This window comes from Hoplias malabaricus, chromosome 5 (genome assembly GCF_029633855.1).
Source record: "Hoplias malabaricus isolate fHopMal1 chromosome 5, fHopMal1.hap1, whole genome shotgun sequence".
Taxonomy (NCBI): Eukaryota; Metazoa; Chordata; class Actinopteri; order Characiformes; family Erythrinidae; genus Hoplias; species Hoplias malabaricus.
This window is the reverse complement of record NC_089804.1, coordinates 30,563,451-30,581,497: the sequence shown is the minus strand read 5'-3', so window position 1 is coordinate 30,581,497 and position 18,047 is coordinate 30,563,451. Positions and strand designations below refer to the sequence as shown.

The 18,047-nt window shown below is 40.1% G+C and overlaps 1 protein-coding gene across 3 annotated transcripts in view; it reads right to left on the bottom strand.

Moving 5' to 3' along the window:
• Positions 1–239: 239 nt before the first annotated feature.
• Positions 240–18,047, bottom strand: part of kaznb (kazrin, periplakin interacting protein b) — a 464,418-nt gene continuing 446,610 nt past the window's right edge. For all 3 annotated transcript variants that reach the window (XM_066671962.1, XM_066671963.1, XM_066671964.1), the window contains 5 exons: positions 16,898–17,126; positions 7,903–8,004; positions 5,624–5,790; positions 4,470–4,581; positions 240–2,407 (listed from right to left, as the gene is read on the bottom strand). In XM_066671962.1, the coding sequence (XP_066528059.1) occupies positions 2,249–2,407; positions 4,470–4,581; positions 5,624–5,790; positions 7,903–8,004; positions 16,898–17,126 (769 nt within the window). In that variant the 3' untranslated portion in view covers positions 240–2,248. The remainder of the gene's footprint in view (positions 2,408–4,469; positions 4,582–5,623; positions 5,791–7,902; positions 8,005–16,897; positions 17,127–18,047) is intronic.

The window sequence follows — 18,047 nt, the reverse complement described above, 5'->3', positions numbered from 1 at the left end:
ACAAACACTCCAGCAGCACTGATATGTCTGATCCCCTTGTACCAGCACAACACACTAAAACACCATCACCCCTGAAATGTCACTTCAATGCTGAGCATAATTTACCACTCAAGTCTTACCTGCTCTGTGACAGATTTTGAGCATTCTGACCATTGAAAATAAGGGTGAATTTGGGATAAGCAATTGCGCAGAGAAACAGATGGACTACTGTGTAATTGTAGAACTACAAAATGCTCCTGTATGGTCAGTGGAGCTGATAAAATGGAGAATGAGTGGAGATACCTAGTGTTCCTAATCCAGGGATTGTTCAGTGTATAATAAAAAAAAGTAAATAAATTTGTGTTTGGTAGATTATTTGTTTGTTGTAACAATGCTTGTTGGCAATAAATCTTGTACAGTTGGAAAGCCTGTTAATTTCCCTACATGCATTTGTGTGATGAGCAGTAGAGCTGAGGATGTGGGTTATGCCCATGAAAAATTTGCCAAATCTGCCATTGACTCATTTGTTGTTTGATGGACTGGATGATTGACATTTGAAGAAACAAGACATATTGGCAATTTAACAATTTATTAATTTAACAAACAGGAGCCTCAGTAGTGTGTGGAAGAAGCACACACAGTCACAACAGCCTGACAGCTCCTGCTCATGCTGGTCACCAGCTTGGTCACACACTGCTGTGGTATGGCATCCCATTCTTCAACCAGCATTTGTCGCAAGTCAGCCAATGCGGTTGTATTGGTCACTCTGTCAGGACTGCTGGCAGGCCATTCCATCCTCTCCACTCCCAAATTCTGGAGGTAGTCTCTGATAAACCCCGCTCTGTGTGAACGTCATTGTCACCTTGGAGGACAGAGTTCAGTCCAAGGCTGTGGAGATATGGGATTGCCATTGGTTGCAGAATTTCATCATGATATCTCTCTGCATTAAGATGGCCTCCAATGATTACAAGCCTCATTTTTCCAGTGAGGGATATGCTGCCCCACACCATCATCATGAGCATAACATTCCTCCACATGTTCAGGTTCCAGTGCATGTGTTGCTGATGGTGAAGGGCAATCACGACAGGCCTCCTGGCAGCGTGCAGTCTGTTCCAGATGGTTTGGGCAGAGAGCCGTTGGCCATATCGTCCTGCAAACCTTGACTGCAAATCTGTATAAGATAGCCTACGATACCTAAGTGCTGACAGGGTGAGGAAACGATCTTCTTGGGACGCCCATTGTGCACCCTGTCTCTGACACCCGTATTATATGGAACTTGGCCTTCAATTTGGAGATGGTACTAGGGATCACTCCAAATAATGCCTCAACTTGGTTTTGCGGAACACCAGCTTGAAATCGCCCTGTTGCATGGGCCCTATCCAGATCAGTCAAATGTGGCATGCCGATTAAAGCAGACACCTACTGACCACTGTACCAGGGCCCATGCTCACAGGGGGTACCAGAAGCTCAAAACAAGTTTAAAACAACAGCAAAATAAGCTGTTTGGCACTGGCAGAGAGGATCTGGCAAATTTTCCATGGGCGCAACCCACATACTCAACTCTACTGTTCATCCCACAAATGCATGATCCTTACAAATGTGGCACCAATTAAAAGGGAAATTAACTGTTTGGCAGTGGCTTTCCAATAGTATAAGATTTCCAACAAGCATTGTTGCAACGAAGAAATAATCTACCAAACAAATTTACTTACTTTTTCTTCTAAGTTTATATAGTTAAAAAATGTTTATTCTGAGTCATATGAACCCAGCCATTACTTACCTGGACAGCTAATTACACTTGTAGGAGAACACTAAATGCCCAGTTCTGTTAGGGTAGATAACAGACAATCTAGCACTGAGTATTGTGGGGGAGTCGGAAGACAGGTCAACCCAATAAGATAGAACGCAGCTGATTGTGCTCTTTTGGACTGCTGGCATTTAGTGTCTGAGCCTTCTTAATGCTAATGCGTAAATAGTTGCAAACCTTGGGACCCCATTCTTTTTTATGTACAAGAAAATATGAAGCAATAAATCTCTATGCAAAAAAAAAAAATTACAATTAACCTGTAGGAGATAGATATTAGGTTAAAAACCCCTGGAGTATTCCTTTAAGCCTGTTTGATAGGAGAAGGTGTTAGGGACACTTCAGCTGTCACTTACATTTAAAATTATCCAGCTTACTGAAAAATCCTGCTTTGAGAAAAACATTCTCAAATCATCCTGTTTACTGGATCATGTTCTTTAAAACAATGGCATCCCCAGTGGTTCACTAGACATTCGTTATTTCTATGCTAGAATAGCCATGCATAGGGCTGCCCTTTGACCTTGGAAGGGCCTTCATCCGCTCCTCTCTGGGCAAAGACCCACAGTTGCCATGGAAACCAAGGTCCCGTCCGCCTGGGATTTTGGGGTTGAATCTCAAGGGACCCTGAAGGCACAGTGAAGTTGTCTCGTTACTCATCTTCCACAACTATGCCCTAACATTAAAAAATTTACAACAATTTGTCATGCCAATTACTGTCATTTTATATACAATAATATGCAATAATGTACATTTAAATTTTTACAAAACATGCAGTAAAAATTTCTGATGTTTTATGCAATACTTCAAGTATTTTTGGTCAAATAACCTGATGTTAATTAATGATGATGATGTACAAATAATTTAAACTCGATATTTAATTGAAAACTGAACCATTAAAACATAGATTTTGAAAATGAAACATTTTAACATTTTTTAATTTCATGATTGCAGCACAATCCAAATGGTTGGGTGAAGGTAAAATTTACCACTGTGTTGCACCATAATTGTTTAAATAAAACTAGATATTTAGGAACTGTAGTCACTGTAGTTTTCAATCTGAAATCTTTTCCAATTTTTGTTTGATATAGGATTTCAGCTGCTTAATGTTTGTGTCTCCCATATAACATATTTCATTTCATAATGCACCAGATGTTTTCTATACATTTGAATTAATTTAGCCCCACTCATATACTACAGGACAATATTGTTGTAAGTCATGCAGAATGTGGATTGGCATTTTTTTGCTATTGTTTAGAAGTAAATGCTATCTTCCTTGAAATTTTGAAGGCAAAATGGAGGGGTAGGGCTAAGGAGAGAAATGGGATTCACCTAAAGTCTGGATGGCAGCATGTTGCTCTAAAACATGTATACATTTTTCAGCATAAAACAATAAAATTTCTCAGTTTCAATATTTGAAATGTTACTACCTACATATGATAAGTGGTTACAGACAATGAATGAATGAATGAATGAATGAATGAATATTTGAAATGTTGCCTTGCTACTGTTTTCTATTAAATACAGGGTGTACATGATTTGCACATCATTGCATTCTGTTTTATTTACATTTTGCTTAGTGTTCCAACCTTTATTGGTTTGGATTTACACCTCAGTTTGGAGGTGCTTTTTATTTCTATTATTTTAATACTGTTATTTATCATGTGATTATTATATGTCTCATTTGTCCCCCTTGCTGATTTTCTTCCCTACTACTCCATTTCCTCTCCCCTCATGGTGTAAGATAATTTGTCATCATGTTATGACAAGCAATTTGCTTCATAGAAGGCATGGCCAATTATTATTTCTTGTACTCCTGGTCAAAGTTGGCTGTGGCATCTCCAGGAATCACACTGACCCCCTGAAGAAATGAGAGACAATTATACATTCAAATATTTTATTTGGTCTAGGCTTTGTATTTACCAGTTTTGTTAGTTGTTTATATATTTTTCATTATTAATGTACTAATGTAAAACTGTAGATCTATAAATGCTTTCTGGTGTTCAGAAATAAACTGTGTCAGCTGCATATGGATAATCATATAGTTTACTGCATCAGGTGCATGCGCAGTACTGGTTTCTCTTTTTATATTTTTACATTTTATATTTAATCTTTAATTTAACCAGGCAAGTCATTTTGGATATATGTATTTACAAAAACAGCCTGGCAAGTAGCAGAAGCTGGTACATTCTGGAGAATAAGTTATCCCCCCCACCACCACCACCAGTTGTCACTGTATAATTCACTCTGGAATCACATCAGAAACATTATACCTGCAAGCAAACTGGAAATTTATTAGAAACACAGATTTAGACAAAATTTAAATCACAATATATTTCCTAATTTCAATATTGATATGAGCAGTATAAAAGCCACAAAAAACTGCCAAGAACAAACAAAAAACATGACATCACCATCATAAACCTCTTGGCTTTGTCAACATGAAGATTTTTAAACTAATTTTAAACTTGAGGGCAATGAACTGATGAAAGTGCCCTGTAATGACTGTCAGTCAGTGAAAGATGATGCATATAATGGGTATTAAAATATTGAAAATGTGTTTAAAAATCATATAAATGTTATTGGAATATTTTATATTGCGATATATTATGATATTGAATTACTGCCCAACACTACACTAGTTTTTAAAATGTTGTTAATGTAATGTAGTGTAAGGGTGTACCTTTACCTTCCCTGATCTGGACCTGAGAGTGACCCGGTCTTCAGCGTAGCGACAGCTGGAGGCGGGCGAATGTGTGGGGGTTCCCTCTTTATGGCTGTACTCCTGATTTTGATTGGTTCTATGGAGAAGGAACACAATTTGACCAAACAATTAGTCAAGTATTTTCTTTTATTTTCTTGCCAAGCACACAGTGCTAGGGAGGGAGAAGGGCATATGTTTTCTGTGTAGGCAGCTACCACTTCTTTCAAACTTCTGCTAATGTAATGTCATTGGACACCTCAACACACTTAGGATAAAGCTAACTCTTCTTCTTCTTTGTCTTCTTCTTATGGCTGCTTCCTCCCATCAGGGATCACCACAGTGGATCAACTGTGATTTGCACCATTGATCTGGCACAGTTTTTATGCCGGATGTTCTTTGTGATGCAACTCTCCCCATTTATCCAGGCTTTGGGACTAGCATCACAACGCAATGCATTCCAGTGGCAAGGTAAACACATGCACACCTATGTACAATCTTTTGAGTCGCCAATCCACCTACCAATGTGTGTTTTTGGATCATGGGTGGAAACCAGAGTACTGAGAGGAAACACACGTGGACACAAGGAGAACACACCAAACTCCTCCCAGGCACCCAGAGCTGGTGTCATGCCCTGGCCCTGTCTTGTCTGTTGTTCCTCCTCTGTTTGTTATTGTTCATGTCTCCGCACTAGTCACGTCTTTGTTCCTCCTCCTCGTCAGTGTCTCATTTGTAATCCTGCTCCCTCGTTATTGGTCTCAGGTGTCCTTGTGTGTATATAAGTCCCTTTGTATGTTTGTCGGACATTTGTTTCCTTTGATGTCATGTTGCTTAGTCTAGTCTGTCTGTCTCTGCTGTTTCACCGTTGTCGTTTCCACCTTTCGTTTTGCTCATCTGTTTAATCTGCTCCCTTTGTCTATGACTCTGTTAGCCCCCTGTGTTTTGTCTTTCTGTCAAAGTCTCTGTTTTGTTATCTTTTGTTTGAATAAAATTTCACTGTGTTTTAGCGAGTGCGTCCGCCTCCGCCATCCTGACAGCTGGGCTCAAACCAACAACTTCAGGTATCCTGGAGCTGTGTGACAACACTCCCTGCTGCATCACAATAATGTTTGTATACAGCATATTAGTGGATGGATACTGACCTGGCTGGGTTCAGCAGCACCTTCATCTCCTCGTACAGGTGCCGGTGGATCATATGTTTGTTGCTGGGGATCTCCAGAGCTTTGGCCATGCTCTCTGCACTAAAGGTCGGATCCAAAACCATCACAGCACCATGAACCCCACTGTTCTGGAGGTTTTCAGCATACTCCTATACAGTGAAGAGTTTACTATTCAACCAAAATCTGTACTGTTTAGAGAATGATTTTTTTCTAGCATGTTATTATCCTTATTTTACACTGTAAAGTTTACTAAGTAGTTACTAATGCTGATACTCCTATATCAGTACAAATGCAGAATTAGGAGACCTATGGATTTTAAACAGGTGAAATTAAAGGCATAAAATTTAAGATTTGGGATTCTTGATCCTGTGGCTCTCCCTAGTGTAATTCATTTTTACAGCAGTGTACTGAAATCAGTAGCAATGAGGTGGCTGGTTTCCTACCCTCCTCCAAAGGTTACATAGTTTAGTATGTAACCTTGAGTAGCAAAGACAGAGGCTCTATTTTCCTGAGATAGGGAAAAGAGACAACTCTTGTAAACAGACATTAATGATTAAAATAATACAAGAATACCACAGAGTATGTTTGTGATATTTCTAAATTAACTTCAGCTGGTTTTACACTTTTTATAAACTATTATAAATTAGTGCAATAATGTAAATATAATTAAGTTATTCAGTACATTATTGAATAACAACAATTATTAACTATTATGATATATTTCAGCAACTTGTCACATTGTAAATTATTATGGTATATTTTGTCCTCAAAAATAATGCAGAATGCGTGAGGAGCAGATAGAAATTGTGTTGACGTCTGGTGAACGCAGTAACCAGTTCATTGCAGCAGATTTCAATGCAAGACACCCTACGAGACCACCCATCTCACATGCTACAGTTAGCAAACTGCATAGAAACTGGTTCAGTGCTGGTTTTGCCAAAATGTGGATGCATGAAAACTGTCACTAATGAAGAAACAGCAGTGGCTGTCCTAGCTTCATTCAGCAAAAGCCCACAGGGTAGCACACGCTGCATGTCACTGGAGAGTGGCATCAGTCGAACATTCCCTTCAGCGGATATTAGTTACTCACAAATGGCACCCTTACAAACTTCAGCTACTGCAGCATCTCAACGAGGATGACCCAGATCGGTGCACTGAATTTGCAGAATGTGCAAAACAAAAATTGGAACAGGACCCTCTGTTTACACAGAAGATTTTGTTCAGTGAAGAGGCAAACTTTATGTGAATGGTGAAGTTGATGAACAAAACACTGCTATTGGTCTGACACTAACCCACATTGGATAGATCCCTCCAAGACTATTGGAACAAAAAAAATTGATGGTGTGGTATATGAGGTACAAAGACAGTGGAGCCATTCTTCATCAATGCAAATCTCAAGGCCACTGGATATGCAAAACTGCTACATGACGATGTGTTTCCCTCTTTATGCACTGAAGCTGGCATGTTCCCTGAGTTTTTCCAACAAGATGGTGCACCACCATATTATGGGTGTCGGGTCCGAGCATTCCTAGATGAACAGTTTCCTGGAAAGTGGATTGGCCGTCACGGGCCAGTTGAATGGCCCCCAAGGTCTCACGATCTGACCCCCTTAGACTTTTATCTTTGGGGTCATCTGAAGGCAATTGTCTATGCTTTAAAAATACGAGAGGTGCAGCACCCGAAACTACGGATACTGGAAGTCTGTGCTAGCATTTCTCCTGCGGTGTTGCTATAAGTGTATGAAGAGAGGGAAAAGAGGGTTGCATTGACAATCCAACCCAATGGGCAGCACTTTGAACTCATTTTATAAGGGGTCAGAAACTCGTAAATAACTCATGAAAGAATAAAGTTACGTTAAAGCACACCATTGTTTTTCTTGTGAAATTCCCAATGAGTTTGATGTGTCACATGACCCTCTTCCCATTGAAAAAAAATTGATAAAAAATGGCCGACTTCAAAATGGTCACCACCCATCTTGAAAAGTTTCCCCCCTCCCATATACTAATGTGCCACAAACAGGAAGTTAATATCACCAACCATTCCCATTTTATTAAGGTGTATCCATATAAATGGCCCACCCTCTACATTTGCTTGGTGAGATGATATTACCCAGGGAATAAAATATAATGTCAGGATTTGAGAGTTAATTTTACCTTTGGACAAGTGGCATAGTGTTTGGCATTCAATAGTATGACAATTTCTTACTTATTTTCCCCCTATATTGTTTAGAAGTAAATGCAAATTTAAACTTAAATTCTGACCTTTAGGTCAATGTCTCTGACCCATTTAATGACCCGCTGGCTTGTCCACACCACAGGGTCAACATCCAGATGCTCACACTGGACACGTCGAGCATGTAAAACCTGGGGAAGAAAACCACTGTCAGATTTTATTACTATTTGTACAGACATATGTAAAAGTATGGACACCCCTGTTATTCCTGCCTTTGCTGCAACCTCTGCTCTTCTAAGTTGGCTTCTAGAAATAGATGTACACAGCTACAAGGATTTCACTGTGCACTGACAGTGACTGAGCACCATTCAATACCTCTGGGATGAGTTCTGATCCACAACCAGTCATCTAGCATCAGCACTAAGCCATGGAGTCAAAGGGTGTTTGTGATCCAGAACTAATCATCCACACAAGATTTAAAAATCCATCTCTCAATCTTAAGGCACTTTACCCGTTTAAAATTATTAACAAAAATGTTTCTTTATGGAACAAAAAGAGGTTTTTCTATGGCATTTCTCAAAGAACCTTTTGTAGCACCTTTATTTTTAAGAGGGCAATATCAATTGTTGACATAAATTTGTGGTTAAATTAAATTTACACAGCAATTTATACAGCAATATCTAATGTAAAGCTTTCCTATAGGTGTAGTGGAATATAAGAGAAAAAACATTTATAGCTGTGGGGGAAACTATGTTCTCTGGTTTGTTTACACTCAAGCTTTGCATCTTCTAAGGTGGAATGATATGTTACAGGAAAAAAAACACTGTTGTTTGTTGGGGTCTGAAAACTCACAGAAGTACTCACAGTGTACCACTGAAACTCAAGTTTCACTTTCACTCTGTGATTACTTTCATGTAGTTAGCCTCCTCCCGAATTTAGAAACATTTCCACATTAAGTGATACAAAACAGCCAAAATAAGTCAATATTACCAACCTATGGACTCTCAGACTCACAGGAGAACTAACAAATGGTGAGGAATCGTTCTCAGAATTTCATAAGGAAAGTTTATTAAAATTGTGCATGTCGCTTTTAAGAGGACACTGGTAAATGGGTGCCAAACCATTGAATCTTACAGTGTATATAAAACATGGTACCTATTTTAAGTACAACCCCAATTCCAATGAAGTTGGGACATTGTGTAAAACATAGATAAATACAGAATACAATGATTTGAAAATCCTTTTCAACTTATATTCACTTGAATACACTACCAAGATAAGATGTTTAAATGGATAAACTTTATAGTTTTTTGCAAATATTCACTCATTTTGAATTTGAGATCTGCAACATGTTCCAAAAGGGTTGGGACAGGGGCAACAAAAGACTGAGAAAGTTGAGGAATGCTCAAAAAACACCTGTTTGGAACATTCCACGGGCGAACAGGTTAATTGGAAACAGGTGAGTGTCATGATTGCGTATAAAGGGAGCATCCCTGAAGGGCTCAGTCATTCACAAGCAAAGATGGGGCGAGGTTCACCACATTGTGAACAACTATGTGAGAAAATTGTCCAACAGTTTAAGAACAATGTTTCTCAATGTACAATTTCAAGGAATTTATGGATTTCATCATCTATAGTCCACAATATAATCAAAAGGTTCCGAGAATCTGGAGAAATCTCTACAAGTAAGCGGCAAGGCAATGGTCACAGTGAATGCCTGTGACCATCGATCCCTCAGACGGCACTGCATTAAAAACCGACATCATTCTGTAACGGATATGGGCTCAGGAACACTTCAGAAAACCATTGTCAGTGAACACAGATCGTCGTTCCATCTACAAGTGCAAGTTAAAACCATACCATGCAAAGAAAAAGCCATATATGCCATATATCAACCACACCCAGAAACAGCGCTGGCTTCTCTGGGCCCAAGCTCATCTGAATTAGAATGACACAAAGTGGAAGTGTCCTGTGGTCTGACGAGTCCACATTCCAAATTCGTTATGGAATTCATGTATGTTGTGTCCTCCGGGCCAAAGAGGAAAAGGACTGTCTGGATTGTTATCAGCACAAAGTTCAAAAGCCAGTGTCTCTGATGGTATGGGGGTGTGATAGTGCCCATGGCATGGGTAACTTGCACATCTATGAAGGCACCATTAATGCAGAAATGTACATAAAGGTTTTGGAGCACACATGTTGCCATCCAAGCAGCATATTTTCAGGGACATGCCTGTTTATTTCAGCAAGACAATGCCAAGCCACATTCTGCATGTGTTAGAACAGTGTGGCCTTGTAGTAAAAGAGTGTGAGTACTAGACTGACCTGCTTGCAGTCCAGACCCGTCTCCTAATGAAAATGTGTGGAGCATTATGAAATGCAAAATACGACAATGGAGACCCCATTGTAACATAATGGTAAACATGTCCCTGTCCCAACTTTTTGGAATGTGTAGCAGGCCTCAAATTCAAAATGAGTAAATAATTGCAAAAAAAAAACAATAAAGTTTATCCATTTGAACATTAAATATCTTGTCTTTGTAGTGTATTCAATTGAATAGATGTTGAAAAGGATTTGCAAATCATCGTATTCAGTTTTTATTTATGTTTTACACAACGTCTGTCAGGATCGCGCAGACTGATGGGAGGCGGACACACTTGCTAATAACGCAGACTTATTTAAACAAAAGATAACAAAACAAAGACAGACAGACTTGGATGACACAACAGCATACTTAGACAAAGAAAGACCTTACACAGAGACCTAGACTAAAGAGACAGATACAGCCTAAACCTAAACAGTGGGAACTACACAGACAGAGATAGCTAAAGAGACAAACATTGACAAAGAGAGCTTATACAGAGACCTGAACAGAGAGAGCTAAATAGACAAAAACTGGACAGAGAGCTAAACAGAGACCTAGACGAGGAGAGCTAAATAAATACCTGTAAAAGGAGAACTAAACAAACAAACCTAGACAGAAAGCTAAAACAGACAAACCTAATGGGAACACAAAGCACATGGGAGAAACAGACAGACCAGACATATACAAACCAGATTCCAAAAAAGTTGGGACATTAAACAAATTGTGAATAAAAACTGAATGCAATGATGTGGAGGCGCCAACATCTAATATTTTATTCAGAAAAGAACACAAATCACAGATCAAAAGTTTAAACTGAGAGAATGTATCATTTTAAGGGAATAATATGTTGTTTCAAAATTTCATGGCATCAAAAAATCCCAAAAAAGTTGGGACAAGGCCATTTTTTACCACTGTGTGGCATCCCCCCTTCTTCTTACAACACTCAACAGACGTTTGGGGACAGAGGAGACCAGTTTCTCAAGTTTAGAAATAGGAATGCCCTCCCATTCATGTCTAATACAGGCCTCTAACTGTTCAATCGTCTTGGGCCTTCTTTGTCGCACCTTCCTCTTTATGATGCGCCAAATGTTCTCTATAGGTGAAAGATCTGGACTGCAGGCTGGCCATTTCAGTACCCGGATCCTTCTCCTACGTAGCCATGATGTTGTGATTGCTGCAGAATGTGGTGTGGCATTATCTTGTTGAAACTGCAGGGTCTTCCCTGAAAGAGATGATGTCTAGATGGGAGCATATGTTGTTCTAGAACCTGAACATAGTTCTCTGCATTAATGGTGCCTTTCCAGACATGCAAACTGCCCATGCCACAAGCATTCATGCAACCCCATACCATCAGTGATGCAGGCTTCTGGACGGAGCGTTGTTAACAACTTGGGTTATCCTTGTCCTCTCTGGTCCGGATGACATGGCTTCCCAGTGTTCCATAAAGAACTTCAAATCGTGACTCATCTGACCACAGAACAGTCTTCCATTTTGCCACACTCCATTTTAAAAGACCCCTGGCCCAGTGCAAACATCTGAGCTTGTGGAGCTTGCTTAGAAATGGCTTCCTCTTTGCACTGTAGAGTTTCAGCTGGCAAAGGTGGATGGCACAGTGGATTGTGTTCACTGACAATGCTTTCTGGAAGTATTCCTGAGCCCATTCTGTTATTTCCTTGACAGTGGCATTCCTGTTTGAGGTGCAGTGACATTTAAGGGCTCGGAGATCACAAGCATCCAGTGGAGTTTTAGAGCCTTTACCCTTACGCACAGCAATTGTTCCAGATTCTCTGAATCTTTTGATGATGTTATGCACGGTTGATAATGATAACTTAAAAGTCTTTGCTATTTTACGCTGGCTAACACCATTCTGGTATTGCTGCATCTTTCTGTGCAACAATGGTGGAATTGGTGATCCTCTAACCATCTTGGCTTCAGAGAGACACTGACACGCTGAGAAGCTCTTTTTATACCCAATCATGTTGTCAATTGACCTAATTAGTGTTAATTGGTCTTCCAGCTGTTCGTTATATGCTCAATTTCCTTTTTCCAGCCACTTATTGCTACTTGTCCCAACTTCTTTGGGATTTGTTGACACTGTGAAATTTTGAATCAACATATTTTTCCTTTAAAATGTTACATTTACTCAGATTAAACTTTTGATCTGTCATCTATGTTCTATTAAGAATAAAATATTGACATTTGCCATCTCCACATCATTGCATTCAGTTTTTATTTACAATTTGTTTAGTGTCCCAACTTTTTTGGAATCCGGTTTGTACACAGGGAGGTGAACCGAATCAAAGAACCGATGAGACAGACATGCAAACATGGAATGTCCAACAAAGAAGGAGTCACACAAAGGAACTTAAATATACCATACAGACAAGGGACACCTGAAACAGACAACGAGGGGGCAGGATTAAAAATGAGACACGGACAAGAAGGAGGAACAAAGGCAGGACATGGGCAGAGACATGGACAATAACAAACAGAGCCATGTGCCAAGTGAGCACATGGCGGGGCAAAACAGACATGACAGGACAAGGGTGTGACAACGTCCCAACTTCATTAAAATTGGGGTTGTATAAGCAGAGGATGAAATTAATAACATTCGTGCTGGGCCTTATGTGAAGCTCTAATGGATTTGCATAGGATATTTTACATCTTGTGTATGATTATAATTACTTAACTAGGTTACCTAGTGACTGCTGTGAACAGAGCAGTTGACAACAGGGGAAAGACCTTGAGGCAGCTTGGAGAGACTGACATAGGGGAATAGACCTATGTGGGGCAGCAGCAGCCATGGTGTGATCAACCATGTGCATGCAACCAATAAATGCTATGATAAGACATATAGATTCGATACCCCTTGAGTCTGCGAGAGCAGGGGTGGAAAATGACTCACTGGATAGAGTCATGGAACGGTGTTGACTATGAGAAAGGAGATAAACATAGAGGCAACTGGGGTGGTAGGAAATGGAAAGAGGTTGCATTTTTGTGTGTGCTTATGGGAAAAGATTACGTTAGTAAGAGGACTGAAGATTCATCAAGGAAAGTGAAGGTGCTTGGATAAGGGAGTACAGAAGCCCCACATTGAACAATACTTGTTACAGGGTTGTTCAAATCAGTCGGCTGATGTCCAGTGACAGGTTACTCACCATAGTTCACAGGATATCAACACCTCTGCTAATACTGAGGAGAACACCAGCACAAATATACAAGAAGGTGTATCTAATATTAACCAGAGGGATGATGGAGAGCAGGAGAGGGTGAAACAAGGGGCGAAAGAGAAAGGAATTTGGCAGAGAATAAATGTAAAATGACCAACTGCAATACATAAGGTAGGGTGGAAGTGTATAAATGATGATTTGAAATGTATATTGGCTGGTTTGAAGTGATCAGCATAGAAGAAATTGAACAGTTTATGTATAGTTATTTACAAATATGGAATGGCAAGGTTTGGTATGTTGGAGAAAAAGCAAAGAGGACAAGACAGAGTAAGGTCAAGACGGCAATTAGAAATAAGATGAACTAATTCTGGAGTTAAGGGCTCTTAGAAAGCATTGGAGACGAGTAGGGGAAGAGGAAAGAAAATACTACAGAACAAGCTTAAGGATAGACTGGCAGTGTTAAGAAGAGCAGAGAACTTGAGGAAAAGGAGGAAAAAGAATGAACATGCTAGGGCAGCGTTATTTAGGAATCCATTTAATTTTGTGAAGACTTTATTTGGTAAGGAGTAATATGGGAATTTAAAAGTTGGAAAGAGGATATTAGAGGAGCATTTCTATGGTATGTATACAGATAAAGATGAGGCAAAGGAGCTAGAGTTGAAATGAGATATTCCACCATTAGGTGAAATTGAGCTGCAAATGGAGGTTAGACCACCCAGATGGAGTGAGGTTCAAGATGTGGTGCATCATGCAAAGATGGGTTCTGCTCCAGGGCCTAATTGTGTGCCATATTGGGTGTACAAATATGCACCTGAGGTCTTGAGGTTTTTGTGGAGGTTGCTGGTTGTTGTTTAGAAGAAAGGGATCATTCCAAAAGAGTGGAGAAGAGCAGGTGGTATTCTTAACCCTAAAGAGAAAGATGCTGTAAGTATAGAACAGTTTCGGCCCATAAGTCTTCTTAATGTGTAGGGTAAGATTTTCTTCAGTGTAACAGCACTGAGACTTGCTGCTTATTTGAAAGCAAACACATTAATTGATACATCAGTACCAAATGCAGGGGTTTCTGTTTTGCAGGATGTTTGAAACATAGCGGCATGATCTGGCATCAGATTCAGACAGCTAAGAAAGAGGGAAGGGATTTACATGTTGTTTTCCTAGATTTAGCTAATGCATTTGGCTCAGTGACACATAAACTCATGTGGAAAGCTTCTGAATTCTTCCAGGTGCCATATAAGGTTACTAGGCTGGTTAAAGCATTCTTTGAGGATATTCAGTTTTGCTTTAGTACATGGGAATTTGTTACATCATGGCAGCAATTAGAAATAGGTATAATGGCTGGATGTACAATTTCACCATTAGCATTAACAATGACAATGGAGATAGTAATTAGGGCCTCTAAGTGGGTTGTAGGCGGGGAGAGTACTTGCATGACATGACTTGGCTCCCCCCAATTAGGGCTTACATGGATGACATGATGACCGTAATGACTACTGTGCCTTACACACGGTGGTTGCTGGAGAAGTTAAATGATAATCTAAGGTTGGCTAGGCTGAAAGTTAAACCAAGCAAGTCTAGAAGTCTGTCGATTGTCAAATGAAAACTTGTGCAAGAAAATATTTGGATGGAAGGAGAAATTATCCTTCCAGTACTGGAGAGACCAGTGAAGAGTTTAGGCAGATGGTATAGCACAGCACTAAATGATACAGAACAAGTTGTGGGACTAAAAGTAGTAGAGAAGTAGAGAGGATTGAAAGGGTTATGAACAAGGCCATAAGGAAGTGGCTAGGGGTCGCCGCAGTGTTTAAGTAGCATGGCATGGTATTGGAGAGGGGTACTGGAGTTACCACTCACAAATTAAGTTGAAATTTAAATGAACTCAGGTGAGTCATGAGATGATTTTTTCAGGATCGAAATATGCAGTGGTAAAAGCAGCAGTACCAATCACAAAATCAGGAAGGAAGTGGAAAATGCAGGTAGCCAGGATCTCATTAGAGCTAAGGGATGTGATTGGCCAAGTACACTGTGGAAGAGCAGGCCTTGGGTCAGGTGATCCATGGAAAGCTTTTCGTAAGGCCACATAACCAGAGAGAAGGCAAATGATGACTAGTTTCATTTGCAAGCAGGAAGAGGAGGTGTGGTGTGCAACAGCAGCATCACAGGCAAAACAAGGCCAGTGACTTCGATGGGAGTATCTAGAGAAGCGGATTTGTGGGCGATGGAGGCAAGTCGTATTAAGTTTTTGCTGGAGGCCACTTATGACGTTCTTCCAACACTGTAAAATCTTGGACAGTGGGTAGGTGAAGACCTTAGTTGTGGATTATGTACAGAGGTTGGCACGCTGAAGCATATTCTATCAGCTTGTAAAGTTAGTTTGTCACAAGGTCGTTATACATGGAGACAATCAGGTGCTAAGTGTTTTAGCATTTTTGTTGGACAGCAAATGACTAGAGGTTAATGCACTGACTAGTGGCTGTAGTAATAAAATAGTTAGCTTTGTGCATGAGGGGGAATGTTTTAGAGAAAATGTGCAAGCTACAAATATTGGTTGATGGGGTGAAGCATGAGATTGAAAAATGCTGGTGGACGTAGGAAAAAAGTTGCAGGTCCCAGAGTGCATTGTGTTAACTACGCTGAGGACAGACATGGTGATATACTCTGAAAGTAAACAGCTAGTTTATTTCATAGCAGTTCCATTTGAAGATGCAGTAGAAGTACGCTGAGTACAAGAAGCTGAAGTACGCAGACTTGGTGCTTGGCTGAGGTGATGGAACGCAGATAGAAGGCACATGCAAGACTGGTTGAGATAGGTGTTATAGGATTTGTTGCCAAATTGGCCATATCCCTGCTTGTGCAGTTTGGCATCAGTGGCAGGAGTTATTAGAAACAGCCAAAAGGTCTGTTCAGTGGTTGTGGATAAGGAGAGCACAGATTACTTGGAGATTACGGGAGAGATGCTATTGGGATTGTTGGTAATGAAGCATGTAAAATTCACATGGAACTGGTGTCATGCATTAATGGTACAGCCTTAGTCACCAGAGAGTCCAGTGTGGATTTAAAGTTGTTCATGGTAAAGGGTAAGGTAGGACTGTAAAGCTGGCTTGGAGGTGGGGTGTGTCTGGGATGCCTTCTGGAGGTGTTGTGGGCTTAATTCAGTGAAACACCAACAAGGGGAGGTGACTGCCTGATGGCCCCTGTGATGAGCTAGTGATACAGGGACTGGTTTGGGCTAGGCTCAATGAGTAACTGTAGTTGTTAATGATAGCTGATTGCTGACTGGATCATAAACAGCCACAGCAACCTTAGTCTTGAGGTGTAGGATTCAACAGGAATTTTGGTGGCTGCAGGTAGGAAGAGAGTGTGGTGGGCCCTATGTGAAGCTCTAATGGATTGGCATAGGATATTTTACATCATTTACATTTTATATTGTGTATGATTATAATTAAGTGAATACACACACAAACATTTGCACATGCACACAGGTTAAACCTCTGTGTGCAAGTCACCTCTTTTGTCTCTGACTCAGACTGTGAGTAAATGAATGCTGCAGTTTACCTCTTTATCCAAGCCAAGCATCTGCAGCAGCTGGATTCCTGACAGCAAGCTGGTGACATGGGACTTGTTGATGTTGAAGATGGTCTCCAGGTCATGGCGGGTGAGTGACCCTAAAACCCGACCGTCTACCAGCTGGTTCTGGAACAGCTGAGAATACTGAGGCAAGCCAATGTCACTCAGCCATGTCTTAGACACCCACTGATGATCTATGTCAGCGGCCTTGGACAACCTGAAGAGGAAAATCACTGCTATAATATATTTCAGGTATAAGACTTTGAATTACTTGAATTAATTATTCTTACCTATAATGTTAAAAATTACAAATAATGTACAATATCCATGCCTGGAAAAAACTTGAAATACTGTTTCTTTCACTCCTACACTGAACCCATACCATCTTGTTCAATTTTACCTCTCCTCTGCCTCGTGCAAATTGTGTTCTCATTAAGGTAGCACCTGCACAAGCCAGAGAAGGCATAGCTATCTAGGTTTTTTAAAACACTTTTTTGCCTTCAGTAAATCACTCTCATGAAGATGTTAGATTGTTCAACCATTCCACCTTAAATGCTGCAGTGGCAGCACACAGGTTTCAGGATGAAGATGTGTTTTTTGAGGTACTGTGAACGTAACTTCGTCAGCTTTTAAGGTAAAACAGAATATTAAAATAAGAAACCAGGTTTAGTGATGGCAAAACGCGGCTTCATGAACCAATGAGGCTTTCTAGCCCAAAGGTTCACCAAAAGGTTAATTACCCAAACCCTCACTGAATCATTCTCAGTGACACCTGCTGTGCAAAGGGATATATGACAGACTAACTTAACCCTTAGCCAGATTATCCTGGAACCTCTATGTTTAAAATAAACAATTTTTGCCACCCAGGTTCAATGAATATAAAAGTGTGTGTTTGCATGGAAATATTAGTTGAGTGTGATGTTTGTGATAGTGAACACAATAAATACATCAGTGATGAACACTGACATTGAATAAAAGAGTGCTTATGGAACTGGGAGTGAAGAACAGCAAAGTGCAACATAGCAGTATGAGGAACCAATATAATATTGATTCTTATTCCAAAAAATACATTTTTAACTGTGTTTGTGTTGAGGCAAATCCTTTTCTTTGATACAATCTCCCCAACCTTAGAGAATAT